The sequence below is a fragment of the Beta vulgaris genome, chromosome 5 (assembly GCF_026745355.1).
Source record: "Beta vulgaris subsp. vulgaris cultivar EL10 chromosome 5, EL10.2, whole genome shotgun sequence".
NCBI classification, from domain to species: domain Eukaryota; kingdom Viridiplantae; phylum Streptophyta; class Magnoliopsida; order Caryophyllales; family Amaranthaceae; genus Beta; species Beta vulgaris.
This window is the reverse complement of record NC_079206.1, coordinates 18,576,869-18,599,969: the sequence shown is the minus strand read 5'-3', so window position 1 is coordinate 18,599,969 and position 23,101 is coordinate 18,576,869. Positions and strand designations below refer to the sequence as shown.

General features: G+C 38.1%; 1 protein-coding gene and 1 non-coding gene across 2 annotated transcripts; one reads left to right on the top strand and one right to left on the bottom strand.

Annotated features, from left to right (window-relative positions):
* Positions 1-15,124: 15,124 nt before the first annotated feature.
* Positions 15,125-15,196, bottom strand: TRNAW-CCA (transfer RNA tryptophan (anticodon CCA)). The gene has a single exon. It is a non-coding gene; the product is annotated as a tRNA-Trp (tRNA).
* Positions 15,197-20,893: 5,697 nt separating this feature from the next.
* Positions 20,894-22,614, top strand: LOC104893005 (hypothetical protein). The gene has a single exon (XM_010679037.4). It carries the CDS (start codon positions 20,988-20,990, stop codon positions 22,344-22,346), a length of 1,359 nt encoding a protein of 452 aa, XP_010677339.2. The 5' UTR covers positions 20,894-20,987; the 3' UTR covers positions 22,347-22,614.
* The last annotated feature ends 487 nt before the right edge of the window (positions 22,615-23,101 follow it).

Sequence of the window (23,101 nt, the reverse complement as noted above, 5' to 3'; positions counted from 1 at the left end):
TTCTTGATATCGCATTCACAACAGTCACAACATCACATTCCAGCCACACACGTCATCCCCCCATCCTTTGCGCCAGCTTCACGCCAAACATATCTGCAGCAGGCTCCGCCATACCAATAGACCACCGAGACTACAGACGCCGTGTTGTAGCTGCCACTAAGTAACTTGACTCGTCTCTTACTATAGCCCCTAAACTCACAAAGCCACTCTCATTAATGTGGACATCCACATTAATTTTGAGCCAACCAGCAGGTGGGTTTTTCCTGTTGCGTGACAGCCACGAAAGTTGAAATATGAGGATGCTTCGTTACCTGAGCTTCGTGGTCTCTAAAATCAGAACAAGTTTGGTGAACCCAATAGCTAAATGCACAGGAGAAGCAACCTCCGTATCACATAGAGCTTTATTCCTTCACATCCACACAGCCCAAGCCAACGTAGCAAAGCAACGTAAGCCATATTAATATCCACTTTACCAGCTACCCACATGAATCGATCCGAAAAAGACGAGCTTGGTGCTTCCAAAATTAGTTCAACAAACTCACTAGGCTACCATATAGCACACGCATATATAGGAGCATTGAAAGAGAGAGTGAATGATTGTTTCATCCGTTGCACCACATACCTGATAGGTTCGAGAAGAGGAGATATGACGACGATGAAGACGCTCATGAACAGCCAACCTACCTTTACAGGCACGCCTTATGAAATGTATTAGCTTCAGTGGACCATCAATCCTCCATACTTGTTTCCACAGCTCCCTCGCACTAGCACCAAACATCAATGTCCGTGTTCTCTCATGGCCAAGTCTGCCCAGCCAATAAACCGAACATACAGAGTACTCGCCCTCATTATTTGGCCACCAGTACTGCTTGTCACTTGGGAACGAAGAGATTAGCGGTATATCCATCACTCTATTACTGTCATCATCATTTAACACCTCACGAGCCACCTCCTTATTCCAGCACCCATTCTCAAAGTCAATAAGTTCAACAACTCGCATATTTCTTTTATTCTCTGCTACTGGTGGGACTAATGAAGCTCCCTCTCCCGGCCACCAAGCATAGTCCCATACACTTATGTTCAGACCATTCCCACCCCTCCACTTCAATACTTTGAGTAAAAGAGCCTTCAATTCCCATATACTTTGCCATGAGTAACTAGAATCATACCCTCTAAAAGCTTGAAGAAAACCTAAAATTTTAAAATATCGAGCTTTTAGAATAGCTTGTACCATCGAACCCTTATCTTCACACAACCTCCAACCTTGCTTTTCTAGAAGTGCCTGATCAAAACAACTAAGATCACGAAACCTCATTCCACCCGTAGATTTCTGGAAACACAATGACTCCCAAGAGTGCCATGTAATTTGCGCTCCGAACCAACCGCACCCCACTGGAAATTGAGCTAATATTGAGTGAATTTCATATATGAGTCCTTCTAAAATCCGGAATATACTTATCATATATGTGGGGATAGCTTGTGCAACAACTTTTATTAGAATCTCCTTTCCTATGCGAGATAAGAGTTTTTCTTTCCACCCTTGTAATTTCTTCCAAATTCTCTCTTTGAGACATGCGAACATAGCTTTCTTCGAATGACCAATGATGGTCGACAACCCTAAATATTTCTCATGCTTCTCTACTTCACGGTCCCCAAGAGTTTCAATAATCTCCCATCACCTCATAATATCCAATCCATTACTAAAAGCTACTTCTGTTTTGTTGAGATTAACCTTCTGACCAGATGCTCTTTCATATTTACTGATTATATCAGCAATCCAAGTTAGCTTTAACAAATAGAATATTGTCATCTGCGAAAAATAAATGAGAAATTCTCGGGACCCCCTTGCATATTTAGCACCATGAATTAAATTTTCCCACACAGCTTTTGATAATAAAGTAGACAAAGCATCCGCACAGAGAATAAACAAATGGGGGAAATAGGGTCACCTTGACGTAGACCACGACCCGAAATCAGAGAGACATGAATACCACCATTATATTTGAAACAATTCAAATAATTCAAAATCTTCTGAACCCAAACATTATTAAACCCCATTTTGAGCATAACCCGCTCCAGGAAGCCCTATTCAACTCGATCATAAGCTTTACTCATATCAAGCTTTAAGGCAACTAAACCATCCTTTCCTTCCCCCCTCTGCTTCAAAAAGTGGAAAATCTCAACAGCAATAAGAGCATTATGAGTTATAAGTCTTCTAGGTACAAAAGCACTATGATTGCCAGAAATTATAGAACACAACAGAGGTTTTAGTTTATTTGCTAACGTCTTCGAGATGATATTATAGACAACATTGCACAAACTAATTGGACAAAACTCAGTCTTTTTTTCTAATCATTGCACTTGGGGATAAGGACAATGCACGTTTGATTAACAGAATTCAAATCCACATTACCACGCTACCATTGAGTAACAAAGTCAACAATATTCAGTCTAAGTATATGCCAAAATTTTTGGAGGAAAAGAGCATGCATACCACCGGGCCCAGGAGTCTTATTTAGATGCATCCGAAATAAAGCAGTTCAAATTTCTTCTCCCATTGGTTCTGTTAGTAATGCCGAACTCATCTCCTGATTGACCAATGATTCAATGCTCGCAAGGGCTTCATCAAAATCAGGTGGGTTACTAGACTCGAGAAATGCTGCAAAATAGTGTTCAATTACTTCATTCATCTCTTCCTTCGACGTTCTCCACTGCCCATTACCATAAAAAATCCTTGTGATAGTGTTCCTTTTCTTTATTTGAGTAGCCTTGTGGTGAAAGTATTGAGTATTACGATCACCATCCCGAAGCTCACATGAACGTGCTTTATTGTACCAATATGATTTTTCTAGCCTACGCAAGGCATCAAGCTCCTCACAAATTAACCGCCCTTGCTCCAAAAAATACCCATCAGGTGGCTTTTCTTGGATGTGCTTCAGCCGACGTTAAGCCTCTTTAATATTCTTTTTCACATTGCCAAAAGTATTGGTCGCCCACACTTGTAGCTTACTCGTCACTTCAGCTATTCGAGTAGGGTGACAAATTGACCCCCACTATCATGCCAAGCCTCAGACACCACACGTTCACAATTGTCATTTGACAACCACATTGCCTCAAAACGAAAGATTCTTACTGCCATCTTTACTAAGTGTTGGGCATCAAACTTTAGCAATATCGGAGCATGATCCGATTTATATATCGAGTAGTGGATGACTTCATTCTAAGGAAACATCGAGTACCATCCTTGTTGAGCAAGAAATATGTCAAGTTGTTCTCGAACCCACGTATCAACAAAATTTCCTCTTTGCCATGTAAACTTACTACCCTTATACCACAAATCATGGAACTCACCATCATCAATAACCATCCTAAAACCATCCATTTTGCCTCTCTCCCCTAACAGATCCACCCTCCTTTTCATTCACACTTACAATCTCATTAAAATTTCCAAACATCACAATCGAAACGGGGGATCTTGCACACAAAGTTCACATTAGTTGCCACATAAGATGTTTATTGGTAGCTTCCGGCCAACCATAAACACCTATGGCTCTCCACAACGGAACATCGTTATTATCATGAAAGTCCACTTTAAAGTGATGAGCAGAATAAGAACATACCCGGATATTAAGATCTTTCCACCAAAAACCTATGCCACCAAACAAACCTACGCTATTAAGACACACACCTTCATCAAAACCACATTTATTACGAACTCACTCCAAATCTCACATATCAATAATTGTCTCCATTAGGAAGACAATATTTTGCCCCTCTCTCCAGGACCAATGACAGAGAGAATTAACTGTACGGGGGTTGCCAATTCCCCGACAATTCCAGCTAGATATATTCATTATTCTTCGCGAGGTTGAGTCATGCCAACGCCCGCTACTGTCAAAGAGTCAGAACTCTCATCAACACCATCACTCTACTTCAAAAGCTTATGTGTATTATCAGAATCAATCATAACCACGTCAAAATCATCAACATCATCTAAGCTGCCTTTTCGTTTTCAATTATGGGCTACAGAACCATCTGGACCATCAACACCTCTCTTTTCCAGCATTATTTTTGGTGCACACGCCCCTGGTGACGAGCCATTTTCTTTAGTTTTCTTTGCTTCGGTGAGCAAACCCCAGCATTAAAAACTATTGGAAAATGTCGTGCACCTTTAGAGTCCCTTGTTTGTGTTACTCCATATACCTCAGACACCCCACTACAAGAGTTAGGAACTATAGTCTCAAACATCATTACATTCTCTCTCGTCCTCTCGTCCTCCCTCACGCACTTTATGTTCAAACCTTCCTCCTCCCTCACACACTTTTGTCCACCTTCCTCGTTTTCAGAAAAATTTAGGACCAAAGTGGTCTTATTGATCACCTTCTCAGATGAAACTATAGGTTGTGCAAGTAACTTTGTAGTAGCAGCAACCCCAACAACATTTTCAACATTTAATTCAACATTCCCATCATTCAATGTTTTTATCAAAGGAGTGGGGAGTCAAAATTAATAGCTTTACAACATTTAATGAACGTTTTTTCACCAAATACCCCCGACAAATTAAGAAATTCACCATATACCCTCAATGTTTCATATATTCACCATATACCCCTGACTTTTCAAAACTGTGCACCATATACCCATTTTCTAACGGACGTTAAGTCGCCGTTAGTTTTGTTTATGATTTTTCCATTATTAACCCTAAACCCTAATTCTAATCTAACCTTAATCCTAACCCTAATCTAACCCTTATCCAAACCCTAACCCTAACCCAGCCCAACACCCCTCAATCCCAGGCCCAGCCCCCACCCCAGCCCCACCCCTCACCCTCCACCGTCGCATCCCCCTCCCTTCCACCGCCGACCTCCCTTCCTCCCCGACAACATCCTTCCCTCTCCCCCTCCCCCTCTTCGTTGACCATCACATCAATTGTTCGCGCAGGGTAGTCTGTTCGCGTAGGGTAGTCAGTTCGCGCAGGCAGTTGGTTCGCGCAGGGTGGTCGGTTCGCGAGGGTTATCGGTTTTTAGCGCAAGGTGGGGGATTTTCGCGGGGGCTGGGTTAGATTTCACCACATGGTAGTCAGATTTTCGCATAGGGGCGGGGGAGTCGACGGTGAACGAAGAGGGGTGGGGGACTCCGGTGCAGAACGAAGAGGGGGTGGGGGACTCCGGCGAAGAACGAAGAGGGGTGGGGGGACTCCGACGCAGAACGAAGAGGGGGTGGGGGACTCCGACGAAGAACGAAGAGGGGGTGGGAGGACTCCGGCGCAGATTGAAGAGGGAGGGTGAGGGGTGGCGAACAGACGCGCAGGGAGAGGAGGGGTGGCCGGCACGCGCAGCGACGGTGCGGTCGGGGTGGGGGAGGCCGGCCAAATATCGATCCTTACCCAAACCCTAACCCTAACCCAGCCCAACACCCCTCAACCCCAGGCCCAGCCCCCACCCCAGCCCCACCCCTCACCCTCCACCGCCGCATCCCCCTCCCTTCCACCGCCGACCTCCCTTCCTCCCCGACAGCATCCTTCCCTCTGCCCCTCCCCCTCTTCGTTGACCATCACATCAATTGTTCGCGCAGGGTAGTCGGTTCGCGTAGGGTAGTCAGTTCGCGCAGGGCAGTTGGTTCGCGCAGGGTGGTCGGTTCGCGAGGGTTATCGGTTTTTAGCGCAAGGTGGGGGATTTTCGCGGGGGCTGGGTTAGATTTCACCACATGGTAGTCAGATTTTCGCATAGGGGCGGGGGAGTCGACGGTGAACGAAGAGGGGTGAGGGACTCCGGTGCAGAACGAAGAGGGGTGGGGGACTCCGGTGCAGAACGAAGAGGGGGTGGGGGACTCCGGCGAAGAACGAAGAGGGGTGGGGGGACTCCGACGCAGAACGAAGATGGGGTGGGGGACTCCGACGAAGAACGAAGAGGGGGTGGGAGGACTCCGGCGCAGATTGAAGAGGGAGGGTGAGGGGTGGCGAACAGACGCGCAGGGAGAGGAGGGGGTGGCCGGCACGCGCAGCGATGGTGCGGTCGGGGTGGGGGAGGCCGGCCAAACATCGACGGTGGGGGAGGCCGGCCAAACATCGACGGTGGGGGGAGGGAGGGTAGAGGCTGGGGTGGTGGAGGCGAGGGGTGGGGGTGGGGGCTGCCAAGGGGTAGGGTTAGGGTAAGGGGGAGGGTTTAGGGGTAGGATTAGGGTTAGATTAGGTTAGGTTTAATTAGGATTAGGGTTAATGATGGCAAAATTATAAATAAAGCTAACTGTGGGTTAACGGCAGTTAGGCAAAAGGGTATCTGGTGTGCGTTTTCGAAAACTCAAGGGTATACGGTGCATTTCTGAAACATTGAGGGTATATGGTGAATTTCTTGATTTGTCGGGGGTATTTGGTGAAATAACCGTTTAATGAATGTTCTAGCCTCCTCTTGTATTTTAATTCTACCTCTACGTGGGGAGGCCCGAAGCCATGAGCCCCACTATTTGTCTGATCCACGATCTTCCTCGGGAACCATAACACAATCTCTTTCAATATGGCCAATCATGCCACATGCATAACAGAAAGTAGGCAATCTTTCATACTTAAATTCAATCAAAGAAATACCTCCAGTTTTGTTACGTACACGTTGCATTCTCCTTATCTGTAATGCCCCGACAAATACATAACCTTATTTGGCAGCGAAAACATAACTTAAGCTTGTGGGTTATGGCTCGCAAATAAAAGAATAGCCTAAAATTGAAAAATCAACTATACAATTACTCATCATATAATAATACTTATTCATCCATCATACAAAATATCCTAAAACCTCGTAGAATCATACATAATCTCCATAACGCAGTATAATAGTGATCCACAATTGTTCTTCCACACCTAAAATATAAAACAAAACGTCATGAGTCGAGGCTCAGTAACATACTACCCTAACATTGTAAAAGCATTTCAATTCATTTTGTTAGTAAACAGGGAGAAGAGAAACAATAAAACCATTTCGTAAACATAACCATTAAATCATAATCATAAAACACTATCATCATTCTTTATCATATTCATCATTATATACCTTTTACTTTGGTCACTTGACTAGTAAAATAGAAGGGACGTCTCCTCATAACCTACAGAAAGACGGCCACAACATATGTGACACTTTCGGTGCCCACATTATTGACAGAAGGGCGGTCACAAAATAGGCGATACTTGCGGTGGCCACAGAAAGGCGGTCACAACAAAGGTGACACTTTCGGTACCCAATCGTTAACCAGAAGGGAGGTCAGGACAAAGGTGACACTTGCGGTGCCCACGGGATACTGCCAAGAACCTGAACTTTATCATGTTTCTTTTCTTTTAACATTTCATAATCATAACGTAATCATCATCATCATATTTTCGTAACATCAAAGCCATCATACTTCATAAAACATCAAATCATTTGATAAGCCTCGTTTCCACAGACAAATATTTCGTATCCCGCACACCATAAAAACATCACATAAACATTTCATAAAAGCATCATATGAAACATAGTTGGAAGGGGAGTGCGGGGTTTAACAATAAACGTTACATGAACTCCTGCTTTAGCAACCTTTATAGCCGGGGGAGGCTTGTAATATCCTTTATCTTCTTTCATCTATTCAAGAATATAAATGAATGTTTCGTTATTTAGCTTTTAAGCCTAATATTAGTTAGAGTCTATTATAGTCATAGCGTGCGTTATTTTGTCGTAAAGGTCTCTATAAAGGTCATTATTACCTTAGTCGTTAATAACTTCTTAAGGTTACTCTTTAATCAACTAAATAAGCGAAATATTTCCTTTAGTTATACTTTTTAGAATTATCGAAAACATTATATTTAAAGTTATATTAATACATAATATATAACCATTCGAAAGTACACTATATTAAAAGAGTTCATACTTAATCATCAATTAATCGTCTATTATTAACTAACTAAGTTTATTGCTATGATAGAACCATTAATATTATTTAGTCACAATAACTAATAAATCAAGTTAACTAGTTATTACAAGCGAACTTAAGTATTAGTGAAGGTAATAATAACTTATACTCAAATTACAAATTACAAGCTTATTGGATTAGTTTCAAACGACACAACTACTTTAGTAATCATAAAATATAGCCCAGTCATAGTTTTTAGGAATCAAGTTACATGATCTAATTAAACTAACTAAATCAGTCCTTTAATAAACTCATAACAAAACTCATTTCATCTTTTAGCCTAACACATTTCCTAACAGATTCATAACACTTAAATTTAGCTCACAATATATTTATCCTAGGCCCAACACAAATACTAACTAGCAAGGATAATTGGGCTTGAAATAGGAAACTAGGAAAATCAGAATTTCTTTTAATAAAAAGCAAAATAATGTCATTAGCTCTGCTTCTTATAGCAGGGACGACAGTGAAGTGAGGCAGGAGGACAGGCTTCGGCTCTGGCTAGGAGGTCGACGACGGTGGCCAGCAGCGACGGCAGCGTGACAAGATGGTGGCGGAGGTCTCGGTGGTGTGCGCGGTACAATCGGCGTGAAGAAGAGGAGCGAGAGAGAAGAGTGCGACGACAGAAAGAGAGAAGACGCGAATGGTGTTGGCACGGTGGGTGGCCGGCGAGCGACAGGTGAAGCAGGGGAAAGGACGACTAAGACACGGAGTGAGGCTGGCGTCGTGCAAGGTGGCAGGCGGTGGTGGTGTTGTGGGAGGCCCAAAATAAAGGAGAGAGAGAGAAAGATGTGTTTTCTTTTTGGGTTCCTTTGGGTCACGTTTTTCGGCGATTTATGACTGAACTTTGTGGTGTTTGAAAGGTAGTTTGTAGGTGGTAGTGAGGTGAGAGATGAGAGGATGAAGTTTTTATGCATGATATGTTGCCAAAAGTGTTTATAACTTGATTGGAAGGCCTTCTTGCATTTGACTTGATGGTTTTGGAAGCCTTACTGCATGTGACTTTAGGTGATCTTTGATATCAATAACTTTTGGTATAGTCTTTTTGAAAATTAGTCGAGTTGGTTGCTTGGATTGCCTTATCACTTGTGCGATTAACCCCGAAGCAGGCCACAAACCTCGTAAGACTCATTTACAACCCTCGCCGTTGATCGTCTAACTTGTGACTTGCATTTTAGCTCCCCAAGATTGCATATGATCGAGCTAAATAGAAGAATCATTAAGGGCATTTCACTTTCCTATAATTAGGAGCGCAAAAGCCAAAAGCATTTTATACCGGCATAATTATCCGCTTTTCGACCCATTTGAGCCTTTGTTTATCCTATTTTTTCTTAACCCTCATAATAAGTCATGGCCAAACTTTCCTCAAGGTGGAGTACATGTCTAGGTTGTGTTGAGTTGAGTTATTTTGATGCTAAGCCTTTGGGTGAAAGTGAGTTAATGTGTTTGTATAATTGCAAAAGATGAAGAAAACTGCAAAAGAGAAGAAAAGAAAACAAGCTTTTATTGATTCATTTGGATTATTGTTGAAAGAAAAGAAAGTGAAGAGAAAATTGATGAGAAAAATGAAAAAAATATGTTCAAACTTAAAAAATAAAGTGAAAAAGAAAAAAAGTGGTTATGTTTGAGATTTCAAACTGAATTGTTGTTAGGACTAGCTTGGGGCAGTCTTTTCCCCCTAGTTTATACTTCGCTTTACCCTTTTTGCACCACATTCACAAATTGATATCCTCACCCCTAACATAGCCTCTTTACAACCTTGATAAAGTCCCTTTTGAAATCTAGATTAGTCTTGGTCAATTCAGTAGTGGCGGGTGAGATTTTTTGCAAGTCATGATGAGGGACATCAAAATGTAGTTGAGGCGAGCTATTATGGTTGAGCATCCTTAAGGGGGATTCAAACTCGGGACTCTGAAGTGGAGAGGGGTGAGAAATCACTTCTAGAAAGCCTTGTTTTTATGAAGACTCGGTTGATTGGTGAATTGGATCTCTTAAGTCACTCTTGTGCTTTCTAATTATCGTTCCTCTTTTGTTTGATTTGTCTACTAAATGTTGGTATGAACTCATTTAGCTTGCATGCCATGTTTGTAGCTTTGCATATAGAGCATTTAGGCTAGCGTGCTGTATAGTTTTCTTTTTCATCTTTTTCTCCTCTTTTCTTTCTTCTTTCTTATTCTTGTTTTACTTGAGTACAAGTAAAATGCTAAGCTTGGGGGAGTTTAATAAGTGCATTTCTAACGCATTTTATGGACTCCTTTTAGCTCATTTTGATACTATTTCTCCCCTTTCTTCTCCATTTCCCCTTATAATTCATTCACTTGATCATTCTTGATCATAGTGATATTTTTGCTATTTTTTTAGTTATTTTTGACTGAATTTCTAGTATATATGCTTTCACCCTGTCTTGTCATGTTCTTAATATAGGTGGAACTAACTAAGATCACAACGAGTTGTAGAGTTGGAAATGGAAGCAATGAAAATAGAGCAAATGTTGAGAAATGGTGTGCTTGCACCATTTCCCATGTCCGCTCACACAAAGGAGAAAATTACACAATAGAATCTTGTTCAGGGAATTTCAAATTGACATAACTTTTGAACCACAAATCTGATGATGATAATCTAGTTGGAAGTGAAAGCTTGTTTCGATAGCTTTCCAACGACTAGTCATAGGATAGATATTCATCACATTTATTTTAGATTAATTAACCTATAATCATCCAAGGAGGTTTCATCCTAAACCAATTGGTGATAGGAGGAGTTCTCCAAAGCTTATGAAGTAGTTTAGTCTCTCCTATTTCTCCGATGTGGGAACACTCACATGTGGGCATCAATGAGATTCAACAATTTAATTTCAATGTTTTTAGTTTTATTCATCTTTTAGATTATCAATCTCTCCTTTTCTTTAGTACTAGTTCTCTTCTATTATAGTTTCATATTTCTTTATTTAATTAGATTAATTAACCTATAATCATTGTTTAGCCCTAGTTTAGTTATAAATTTCATGATTTTATGCTTAGAATCCATGATTAGTGAGTAGTCTTCTATCAAGGTTTAGGATGAAAGTATGGATTAGGATTTACATGTATCGTGAGTGTGATTGTAATGATCTAAAGATGATTATCAATTGATCTTGGTGTTTATTTGAGGTCTAAGGATAGATATTCATCACATTTATTTTGATTTCAAATGTTTTAATCGAATTTTGAACTCTGATATCATCCCCATGAATCAACTTAATTTCTAGCCCAAGATATTGGGTAGAAATTCACGGGATCCTTATTAGGGGTTTTTCGAATTAATTAAATCTCTTAATCAAGAGACTAAAGACCATTCGAGACAGAATTTAGTTGATTTATTAAGCGATTATTCTTGAGGACCATTCGAGAGAGGACTCGAGTATATAGAGGAAAACTAAACCTTATATTATCATCGCCTTTGAATCACATTTGCATTAAAGATCATTGTCCATTATGATTCATACTAGTAACGTTAACTCTAGTGTACCAAGGATGTCTTGGCCTAGTGGTTAAGATTGAGGTGCTTTGAACGATAGCCACAGTTTCGAATCCATTTGCCCTTCTTTGTACTGCCTTCGTGACTCATATGGATATAAAAAAAAAATCTTAACTCTAGTGTATTGCGTATTGTAATTTTATCTCATGTTATTTCTTAGTTCTTTGATATTAGATTGTCGTAGTTGTTACCAAATCATTTATAACCTCCCAAAAATTCCTCAATTAGGTAATTTGCACTAGTAGAAAAAGGTCGATTTGCGTTGGACCTGGGACCCCTATTTGCGTCGAACTTGGGTCCGACGGCACAAGTCTCGATGCAGATGTCCCGGGATCGATCTGCGTCGTATGCTGAAACGACGCAGATCTTTTAGCTATTTGCGTCGCACGTTGTATACGGTGCGACGCAAATTGGTGTCCCCAGTTGTGCGACTGAGTGATTTGCGTCGCACCTAGGGCTACGTGCGACGCAAATTGGTCTCCCCAGCCCAACACATAGCTTAATGTGCTTCGCACATCGCCTCTAGTGCGACGCAGATGAGTGATTTAAGTCGCACCTAGGGCTACGTGCGACGCAAATTGCAATTTTTTTAAAAAAAATTAATTTTATGAACCAGGAATAAGGTTGTTGCAAACTTGCAATAAAGATTTTGGTTTCTTCATAAAAAAAATCGTAGATTTGTAATAATAAATTACAAAAAATAAAGAAAAAGAGATAATTACATAAAAAAGAATACATAAATTACAGAAAATCAATTAAATAAAATTACAGAAAATCAAAAAAGAAAATTATAGAAAAATAAAGATTACAAAATGTGGAAGCGAGTGAATGACTTGTAGTTTGCAATGCACAAGGAGGAGAAAGCCACAACTTGGGTTGAGAACACCCAGTAATAAAGGAAAACAAAGGCATAGTATATCGCAGCATAACCTCTGGATAGTGACTGTATCCCATTCTTGCAAATGTTGCTCCTTGTGACAGCCATCACCTATTTTTTTCCCACAGATTAAGGCCGAGTTTTCCAATGACTCGAGGGAGACGACTTCGAGAAGAACAATTTCTAGATCTGAAAATGAACATAAGAATTTCAGAACTAAAAGTCAAGAAAATTCTAAATTGATCTGAAAATAAACCTTAAAAATACCAAAAAAGTAAACAAGAAAAATCAAATATAAAAAATAAAAATAAAAACGAAAGGCTATTATTTTCAATTGCATGAACTATGTGCGTTTTTATTTTTCAAATGCCAAAATAGTAAAAAAAAAATTAAAATCAGATGTTAATTTTTTTTTTCAGATCTGAAATGAAAAAACGAATTTTCAGATTTGAAAACTAAAATAAAAATCATATCTAAAAATTAAGAAACAAAACTGAAAACGCTAATGAACGAAATCTAAGAATCGAAAAAATTCAAACCTGTCAAAGTGCTGAAAACGGGAAACGGAAAATCAGAACTTTGCTCGCCGGAAAACGGAAAAGGTCTTACTCATGAATGTCTTTCGTTCGTTCGCTAAAGGTCTTACTTTCGTTCGCTCGCCGGAAAACGAAAAAGGCGCTCGACAGATTTCAGTGGATGCGAACTTGAGAGCTTGAACTTGAGAAGATACGATTTGTTCGAATTTTGATGTAGTTGGTGGTGTTTTGGGGGGATTTGAATGAAATGAAAGGAAGAGGCCTTTGAATTGAAGAACCAGAGAATTGGAGAGGATAGTGGGGTGGGGTTCGAAGAGAAATGAAAGGAACAGCTGAGGCTGAGAGGGTAGGTAGGGTTTGAAAGGAAGAGGCGCAAAGGGAGTTAGTAATTCTAATACTTTGGGCCGTACAGGTAATTTGCGTCGCACACCCCTAAGGTGCGACACACAAATCTCTTTTGCAACGCACCCAACCCTTGGTGCGACGCAGATAGCTCTATCTTTTTACCCACCAAGATGCAGCAATATGTGTCACACCTTCATTGTGTACGACGCAAAATGGCCATATGCGTCGCACCTTAGGTGTGTGCGATGCATATTGGTAGTAGCTTGTGGCTGGGCTAAGGTTTTTTGCGTCGTATGCAAAGGTGCATGTGACGCAAATAGTGCTTGTGCGTCGTTTCCGCTTTTGTGCGACGCACTTGAGGGGACGCAAATCGACCTTTTTCTACTAGTGTTAGACTTGATAGACTAAAATTAATCTCATTTTCCATGTGGATGGACCCTGGACTTGCCTTTACTACGTTCTTAGTAATTGCTGGTTAGGTTTTACAAGTACGGTTTGAAAAACGATTTTTGGTGTCTTAATGACACACTAGAAACCTCTTATCACTGATCTTGATCTTTTTTAAAAAACTAGGATCCTGATCTTTTTTTAAAAAAAAAACTAGGATCCTGATCTTTTTTTTTAAAAAAATAGGATCCTCATCTTTTTTAAAAAACTAGGATCCTGATCCTATTCGGATCCATCAGATCCAAAATTTGAGGATCTAAATCCGCCAATGACGTATCCGCGGATCCGGATATATAGGGACCATTACCCACCACTATCCCTAATTATCACACACAATATAATTTAAGATAATATAATTACATTGTACATCTGTACGGCATTTTTGGCAAAACTAGCGGTTACTAGTGGCTGTTAGCGGTTGCATTAGCTGTAACGGTTGGGGGTAATTGTTAGCGATCAACGATTAAATTAGTTGTTTAATTAGAAGTATTTGGTAAAAGTAGCTGTTGAAGTTGTAAAAGACAATAAATGACATTTATTCTAATATGAAATGAACTCAAACAATTTCATATATTCGTTCTACAATAGTTAAATTCAATTTTTAATTTTTCAAAGAAGATACACAAAAAGGAGTATACGACTTTTTAGCTGCTCAAAGAAATGTATAAATCTAAGAAAATATTCAACCCTCGAAAAATTTATAAGTACTTGTAAAATATCTTATCTTTAAAATAAATATTTGAATTACATATCTACTATTGTAAAATAAACATTGAATTGCCATAAAATAAAACAATTAACAAACAGTAAAAGGAAAAAGAAATAGAAAACATTTGTTAATAATTCTATTTTATGCTATTATATAGTGTTTATTTGCTAGACCGCTACCTCTAAATCCCAAACATCACTTGTAATAACGTTCCACAACCGCTGCACATAATTTACTCCAACTGTTACCCGCTACTACAACCACTACCTTACCAAGCACTCATAATTTTCTTATGTAGCGTTTTATTCTTATCCAACTGCTAACCGTTAACCGTTAACCGTTAACTCAAACGCTAGTGCCAAACAGGGCCATAATATGAAAGTATATCAAATTTTAATAATATTCGACTCTAACCTTCCTCTGATTAATAGGTGGATTTTTCTGTTCCCAAAGTCGAATGGGATTTTTTCGACCAAAAGCCTTTCCCCCTCATTCTCTTTCCATCCCAACCAAAATTGTTAGCCATTACGATTGATGAATCACCGGAAGGTTCCAGAACTTATGAAGAAGATCTTCTATTTTTCTTTCGAAGACAATAAAAAAAGCCAAGTGAAATGAAAAATACTACTACCAGCAAAATCTCCTCTTTAGTATCCTTCATGATCATCCAAATTAGCATTATAGCAGGCACTATTTCATTCTACCGCTGCACTACACCCAGTAAAGCGAGGCGAAAAAGATCCGTTTTGGGGACCGGGGGTTTGAACCCGACGTGAATCGAACACGCAACCTTCTGATCTGGAGTCAGACGCGCTACCATTGCGCCACGGATCCCTCTGGTACTAGAAACACTATTATCTTGCTTGAGTAATATAATTTTTCTTTAATCCTAATTTATCAACTTTAGTTTCAGTGGATCCCTGCTATATTGCTATGAATAGTTTTGTTTTTGTTTCTATCCTTAAAGTGGTATAATATCTAACTTATTACTTCATTTTACATTTCTACAATTATACCAGCAATTAATAAGCGCCAAACAACAATCACAAAGAAAATAAAAAATCTTTCTCTCTTTTTCTCTCTAAAACCCTAGCCTCCTCTACTCCTTCTTCATCAGTTAGGGGCTACCATGGATGATTTTATCCATGGTAAGCCTCCTTTTCCCTTTTATTTTCAGTTTTTAATTTATTTTCTTGTTTTGTTGAATAAATTAGTATCTCTTTATGAGATTTCTTCCTGTTATGGGGTTTTTAGTCTCTGTTGTGGAGATCTCCTTCTCCCCTATGGGAGTCGTGAGTTTGGTTGTTTTGTTTTTAGGTATGAGAAATTGTTCTTATTGGTTGACGTTCAAGAATTTACATGAAGATATTGGAATCTCGGATGCGGTTAACATGGCTCGATCAAGAATATTCTTCCCAAATTATGTCAGAATGACAGACTTCCTCATCAATAGCTGTTTGATTCAGCAAATACAAGGGGCTGCGCTGTATTGTTCGATCTGGTTCATTATAGTTTCTTCGAAGACGAATTTGATTTAACCTTGTTTAATTATATCTTATTTTTCTTTAATATCTATTAGAGGTGATCATTTTGGCCCGGCCCGGCCCGTTTTTGGGCCGGGTTTTGTGCAGAATTTTTCGGCCCGGCCCGGTCATTTTTTTTTTTTTTGGGCGGGCTTTGGGCAAGCTAAAAACGACTTTTTAGTCTATTTTTTGGCCCGGCCCGTTTTGGCCCGCAAAAGCCCGGCCCGAAATAGCGGGCTTTGGACACAAAAATTCGGCCCGAATTTAGGCCCGGCCCGGCCCGGCCAATGGGCAAATTTTTTTGGCCGCGGCCCGGCCCGAACCCGGCCCGGCCCATGATCACCTCTAATATCTATTGTAGATGTCGTTTGGCCTTCAATTAATAAAATTTCTCTTTCAAAAAAAAAAAAAAAAAAAAAATCAGCCCAAACAATTGATGAGTGAACACAATGAGGAACTAGGGAGAAATCAACAAAGTTGAGATATAAAAATATTTATACATTAGTCATGTTACTTTATATATATATATATATATATATAATATTATATTAATATATATATATATATATATATATATATATAAAGTAACATGACTAATGTTACATGAGAAAGTGAATGAATATCAATCATATTATTGGATTAGAGTTATAACACTTATTCATTAGAGTTACACTCACCTAAAAAATTTAGAGTCAAACAAAAAAAATTCAAATTTTGAATTTTTTTCTAATATTTTTTTTTGAAGTTACATCACTTTTTTATTAGAGTTTCATCACTTATTCATAAGAGTTATAGCGCGTAAATATCATTCTCATTTCTCATTTAAGTATGCATTCTCATATGAAACCACTTCTATATATATATATATATGGGGGGTCTTTTAGGACTAGAAATGTAAAAAAAAAATGTTTTTCTATGGGTCATAAGGGCGGCTGTTTTCATCAAAAATGTAGACCTTCCTTTTTGCCCAAGGCTGCTACGCCAAGGGTCGTAAGTCAAAAACACAACCCTTAAGCCTATTTTGATCGCAACCCTTGATAATTTTTCCACTAGTGTGCGCTAGGATTTTCTTCCAAATGAAGGAATCATTCCCTTTGGGGTAACTTCAAAAAATGATTTTGAGTATAAGTATTTTTCTTTTATTAGGGTAATCGATTATGTTGAGAAATCAATAACCATCTTAGTTTGGCAAGGAAAGCTTGATTCAATGGATAAGTCTTGTTGAGACCAAGTTCGCCTTGGCTTTTTGGTTGGTAAATTTTGTCCCAGCTTATTACGGGGATGTTAGTTTTATCTTTATTTTGTCTCTATAAAAACTGCCTAGTCGATGCTATATATATATTTTCTTACAAACTTATGAACCGCATTATGGGGTCATAAAATCAATTCGAACCCACTAGGCGCAGAACTATTATGCAATAGGGACATTGGTACTATGTGAAGAAAACTACGCCCTTCGGTATTTTCAATGATGATGAGTTTTGTATCTTCTTTGTGTAGAAATAGTTGTATTATTTTATTTTTCAAGTTTGTCTATGCATGATTTCAAGCATTAATATATTTAGTTATTAATAAGTAAAAATTATAAAAATTTAATATTAAAAGAAATATACACGTTGAGAAGAATCTAAGAGTATTCCTACTCATGTCTTTTTAGATGATGAAATTGCGTCATGGTTCACAAGGTGTAATGAAAAAAATCACAGCATTCGACTCATAATTTTTTGATGGATCTAATTTGGGTCATTCCATAACAAGATGCCATTTAGATCTTCCTATGATCTAGGTAGAATGAGTCATGAAGAATGTAAAGGTGGGGGCCCATATGCACATTGTATAAAACCAAGAGAAACCATCAAATGCATATACACCCAAATATATGTTATATACTTTGAGCAAGGCAAGAATATGGGTCAAAGTAACCAATCTTACTTGGTGGAGGTGGTGGGAAACTCATATTATGATGTTGAGCTCACAAGTTTGAATCCTTCTATACCTACTTGTATTCTTTACTCTCAAACATTGATTTGTGTATTTGGACTCATTGACATACGCGAGGCCTTGTTTTAATAAGGTCTTTTTTACCAAAAGGATTCTTAGTGGGAAAAAAAAAGGAACGTTGGTCAAAGTTCAGTTGGTAATCACGTATCAGCGAGATGGTTATCCAGCAAGGCAGCAATTGATGTCTCAGTATGCATGTGATGCAGCGAATCCAGCATCTGAGTCCATTGGGGGGGGGGGGGGGGGGGGGGGGGGGGGGGGGGGGGGGGGGGGGGGGGGGGGGGGGGGGGGGGGGGGGGGGGGTTGGAATCCAGCCCACTTCAAGGATTTGGCTAATTCAAAGCTTTGAAGTTTTAAGAGTGGTTGTTGGAAGCCTTCTGATTGAATTTGGTGTACATCTGTCCTCTGACCTCTGGTATAAAAGTCTTCTCCCATCACCTTTATTATTAGTGTCTCTAAAACAAACTTATTATTATCATTATATGATCAAACATTTAACAATTTTAAAACCACATATGAAAATAAATCTAACAAAATGTCGTGCAATTGTCGCATTTTTTATATAATACTTTCTCTGCATTTTTTTAATTTGTCTATTTAAACTGTGTATATTTGCTAATGCATAATTTTGACATTAATTATCTTTCATTACATATTATAAAAAATTATAATGATTGAATATAAAAAGTATCCACTGATACAAATCAAATATAGTTGGTCTTGTAAGAGACCGTCTAATTTTAGTTTAAAATTAGGCATGACCCAAGTCCAATATTAAGAAAAGCACATGCCAACTTTTAAATATAGTCATGACCCAAGTCCAGTTTAATCTATATCGTGATCGATTTAATCTATTCAGTTATGACATTCTCTAACCCACTTAATGACTAGTTTAATCCATTTAGTAACTAGTTTAATCCGTTCGGTAAGACTAATGAATTATTTTTTGAAATTGTCTGTTGTAGTTCGAGAATGAAGAAAATAAAAGAAGAAAAAGAGAAGGGGTTACTAAAATAGTGCTTGATTAGAGTAAAATGAAATGGACTTGTTAGAAAAAATTCAGTATCAGGTTCGCCTAATTTTATATTAAAATTAGACAGTCTATTTTAATAATTTGTGAATCAAATAAGATTTCATATGACTTTAATTGTTAATAATGTCAAGATTATAAGTTCGCGGACTAAAAAAGTTCTAAAGAACTTATAAAAAAAACTAAAAAGATAAAGAGGGAGTACTAAGAACTAAAACACCATCTTATATGAGGTGTATTTACAAGATTATATTTTCCCCCTCTGGGTAATCAATCCATTTTAAAGAGTGGTTCCTTATTTTATATGGAGATTGCATCACTAGAAGCTTGTTTTGTTAAAAATAAAAAAGTATGACCCCCAAAGAAACAAATTGAGCAAATATTTAGGTATGTAGAAAATAAAAATTGAACATTAGATCACGAACGACTTTAAAAAATTACAATTATATGTTGTGAAACTATTGGGTCAGACCATCTGACCCAATAAGTTCCGTCGGATGGGCTGAGCCCAACTTAACACGCGCGGCCTTTTTTCGATATCTCGTAGTTATTTTGTTCAGTTAATTTTTTTATTTCTTTCTTTTATTGTTGTTTTTGTTTCATTTGTTTTTTTGTCTGTTTACTCTGTTGATTTTTTGCTTTGATTGTGATGGATGTTGTTGTCATTTAGTAGTGTATTGATTCATTTAGTTAAGTGTTTTTTTCAGTTAGTATTGTTGTTTATCATTTCGTAGTGTTTATGTTGTTTTCATTTTATTTGTTTGTGTTTCATTTAGATATGTTTCTTTCATTTTATTATGTTTTTGTTTCAGTTGATGCTGTCTTTGTTTCATTTCATATTTTGTTTTTTGGTGTGTTTTAAATTGTTATTTTGTATCATTCACATATGTTTTCCTTTCATTTGATGTTGTTTTTCTTTCATTTAGACATTTCTACTTTCATTGGTATTTTTGATTTTGTTTTTCTTTGATTTTTGATGTTTTCATTTGATTATTGTATTCTTTCAGTTGGTGTGTAAATTCTTTCAGATTGTTATTGAGTTGCTTAATTTGTTTATTTGGTTTGTTTAATGATTTATGTGATGTGTTTCAGTTGTTTAGTATTAGCTTCTAGCTTCTTTGGTATTTATATATTACCTATTTCTTTTGGTAATGGTGTATTTGTTTTCAGTTGGTGTGTTTATTTGGGTGTTTGGTTTGTTTATGTTTCACTTTGTTGCTTCTTTTTTCATTCAGGTTTTATTTTACTTTGTTTCAGTTAGTCTTATTATTCTTTCAGCTTGTGTTGTTTTTCTTTCATTTGGTCTTGTGTGTGTGACGTCCGATGAGAATGGTTTGTCCGACGAGTCTGACACAATACCATCTCTTATATGTTTTTCGAGGGAGAAATGAATTACAATTATTTATTTAATAAGTACTCATACAAGAAAAATTACTGTGAGATTTTAAGATCAAATCCTAAAAGAGGAAGGAGGTATTCTTGTTAACCTTTTTCTTTACTTTCAAGGATCCTCTTATATAAGTAGATCAGGTGATTTCTGGGTGGATGACTCTGTGCAAGGACAATTCAAAGAAAATTCTTCTTACTACAAAATTTCCGAAGGAGTAAAAAAAAAAAAAAACCAAGTTGATTTATACGAGATTTTCATGCATCAAGACTCTTCTTACCAACCTCAAAATAAGTGATAAAATAATAGTCTAATTTGTCTCAACTCCTCTTAATTAATGTCCTCTAAAAAAGACCTTTTCAAATAAGTGGATTGTCTAATCTTGTCTTTTACTCAATTTAAAAGTAAAGAAAATATCGTAAAAAAATCTATAAATGGCAAGCGGTCAAAGGTATATGGTACACAAATGGAAACTTGGTCGAAGTTGCTTAGGGAGATAAAATATTGAAGAAAAGATTACTTTCGTCTCTTTAGTCAATTAGTAAATTATTAATTATTAATATACCAATCTTATAAAATGCAACTAAAGAGACCATTGCTTATTAACTTGAATGAGCAAAGTTCCTTCCTTCGCCTCCCAAGTTCCCACCAATCTCAAACTCAACAATCTCAAAGTCACAAAATATGATTTCATCACAAACTGTTAAACACATCTCAGAATCCTTCATCAAACCAAAGTATGAAGTTAAGGAAGCCAATCAACCTTTTTACTTACCTCCTCTAGATTTAGCTATGCTCTCTGTTCATTACATCCAAAAGGGTCTACTCTTCACCAAACCTTCAAACTTAAATGATCAACCATTCTCTATTCACACATTCCTTCAAAATCTCAAGGATTCGCTTTCACTCACCCTCGTCCATTTCTACCCATTAGCTGGCCAACTCGCGACCCAAATAGACGAAGACCAACACAAATGTCTGGTCTTCGTCGACTGCAACAAAGGCCCTGGTGCAAGGTTCATCCATGCTACGTTAGATATGACTATATCCGACCTACTTTCACCCACCGATGTTCCTCTAGTGGTTCAATCATTTTTTGACCATGACAAAAATGTTAACCATGATGGTCATTTTAAGTCTTTGTTAACCATTCAAGTCACTGAGCTTTTAGATGGAATTTTCATTGGTTGTTCTATGAATCACGCCCTAGGAGACGGAACCTCATTCTGGCATTTTTGGAACATTTGGTCTATGATCCATTTAGGAATACGCGATGAAGTAGTTCCTTCATCGCGTATTCCAATTCATAACCGATGGTTTCCTGAAGGGCATGGCTCGGTTTTCCTACTCCCCTTTACTGAACCAAATGAATTTATTAGCCGATATGAAGCACCTCAACTCAGAGAAAGAATCTTCCATTTCTCATCTGAGTCTATGGCACGACTTAAAGCGAGAGCAAATGAGGAAATCAATACAACCAATAAAATCTCATCGTTTCAAGCCTTGTCAGCACTCTGTTGGCGAGCAATAGTTCGCACAAACCGTCTATCTAATGATCAGTCCACTGCTTGCAGACTAGCAGCTAATAACAGGCAGAGATTAGATCCACCTTTGCCTCAAGCCTATTTTGGTAACTGTATAACAGCGTTGAAAACAACTACCACGGTTGGTGAACTACTTGATCATAACTTAGGGTGGGCTGCATCATTGTTGCACCACACAGTGGTAAACCATAGTGACAAAATAGTGCGCGGCTTTGTTGATGAATGGCTGAAATCACCCTTTATTTACCATCTTGATAAGCTATTTGATTGCAGTGTGATGATGGGAAGCTCGCCTAGATTCGACATGTATGGGAATGAATTCGGGATTGGAAAAGCAGTTGCTCTTCGTAGTGGGTACGCCAATAAATTTGTTGGAAAGGTGACTTCTTATGAAGGTTGTGAGGGTGGAGGAAGTGTGGATTTGGAAATATGTTTACCTCCTGATTTCATGAAAGCTCTTGAATCAGATGAGGAATTTATGAATGCTGTCGCATTATAAACTATACAGTACTAATTAAAGACTAATAAGGCACAAATGAAGCATCAAAATCTTTGTTCACATTAATTAAAAGCCAAGTTTTTTATGTTAATTGTAATTTTCATGTGTCTGAATTATCAGATTATCATTTTGTATCCTAATATTTTTCTACTCGGAAGCATAATAAGGTTCCCTTTTTTCTCTTTCCAATTTGATTCTATTGTGTCTAAGAACACATTTATGAGCTCTCTTCTAGTCTAAAGAATCTACTATATTATATTTCAACCAACTTTTTACTATATTGTTTAGACTCATATAAGACTCATTCTATTTTTGCACTTTCTCCTTAAGACTCTTCAAATGGATGGTATAATGCCTCCCATGTAGAGTACAAAGTCTATAAGAAAGTTTAGGTTTTCAAGACTATATTCAAGACTCAACCGAGCAGCAGGTAATAGCCTAGTGGTATTGGCATCACCTCCGATTTCAGATGTCAAGGAATCGAGTCCCACCCCTTGCAAGAAGGGATCCCCAATTTCCCCCCTTCCTTGCATGGAACTTCATCTTACCTTTTTATTTTATTGCAGGATACTCAAAATATAAACAAAGTCTCTAACAAAAATTCGCATCAAAGAAACACTTGAACAACACGATATTTTCTAGGTAATCAAGGATAAGCTTAAAAGCTTACACATTGGTTGATCCAAAATATTGGATCATCAACTAATTTGATACTTCCTCTCTCTTTCATCTCACTCATGATCTACTATTTATTC

What these genes read in the sequence shown, in the direction of transcription:
- LOC104893005 (XM_010679037.4), top strand. Translation starts at nt 20,988, where the DNA reads ATGATTTCATCACAAACTGTTAAACACATCTCAGAATCCTTCATCAAA.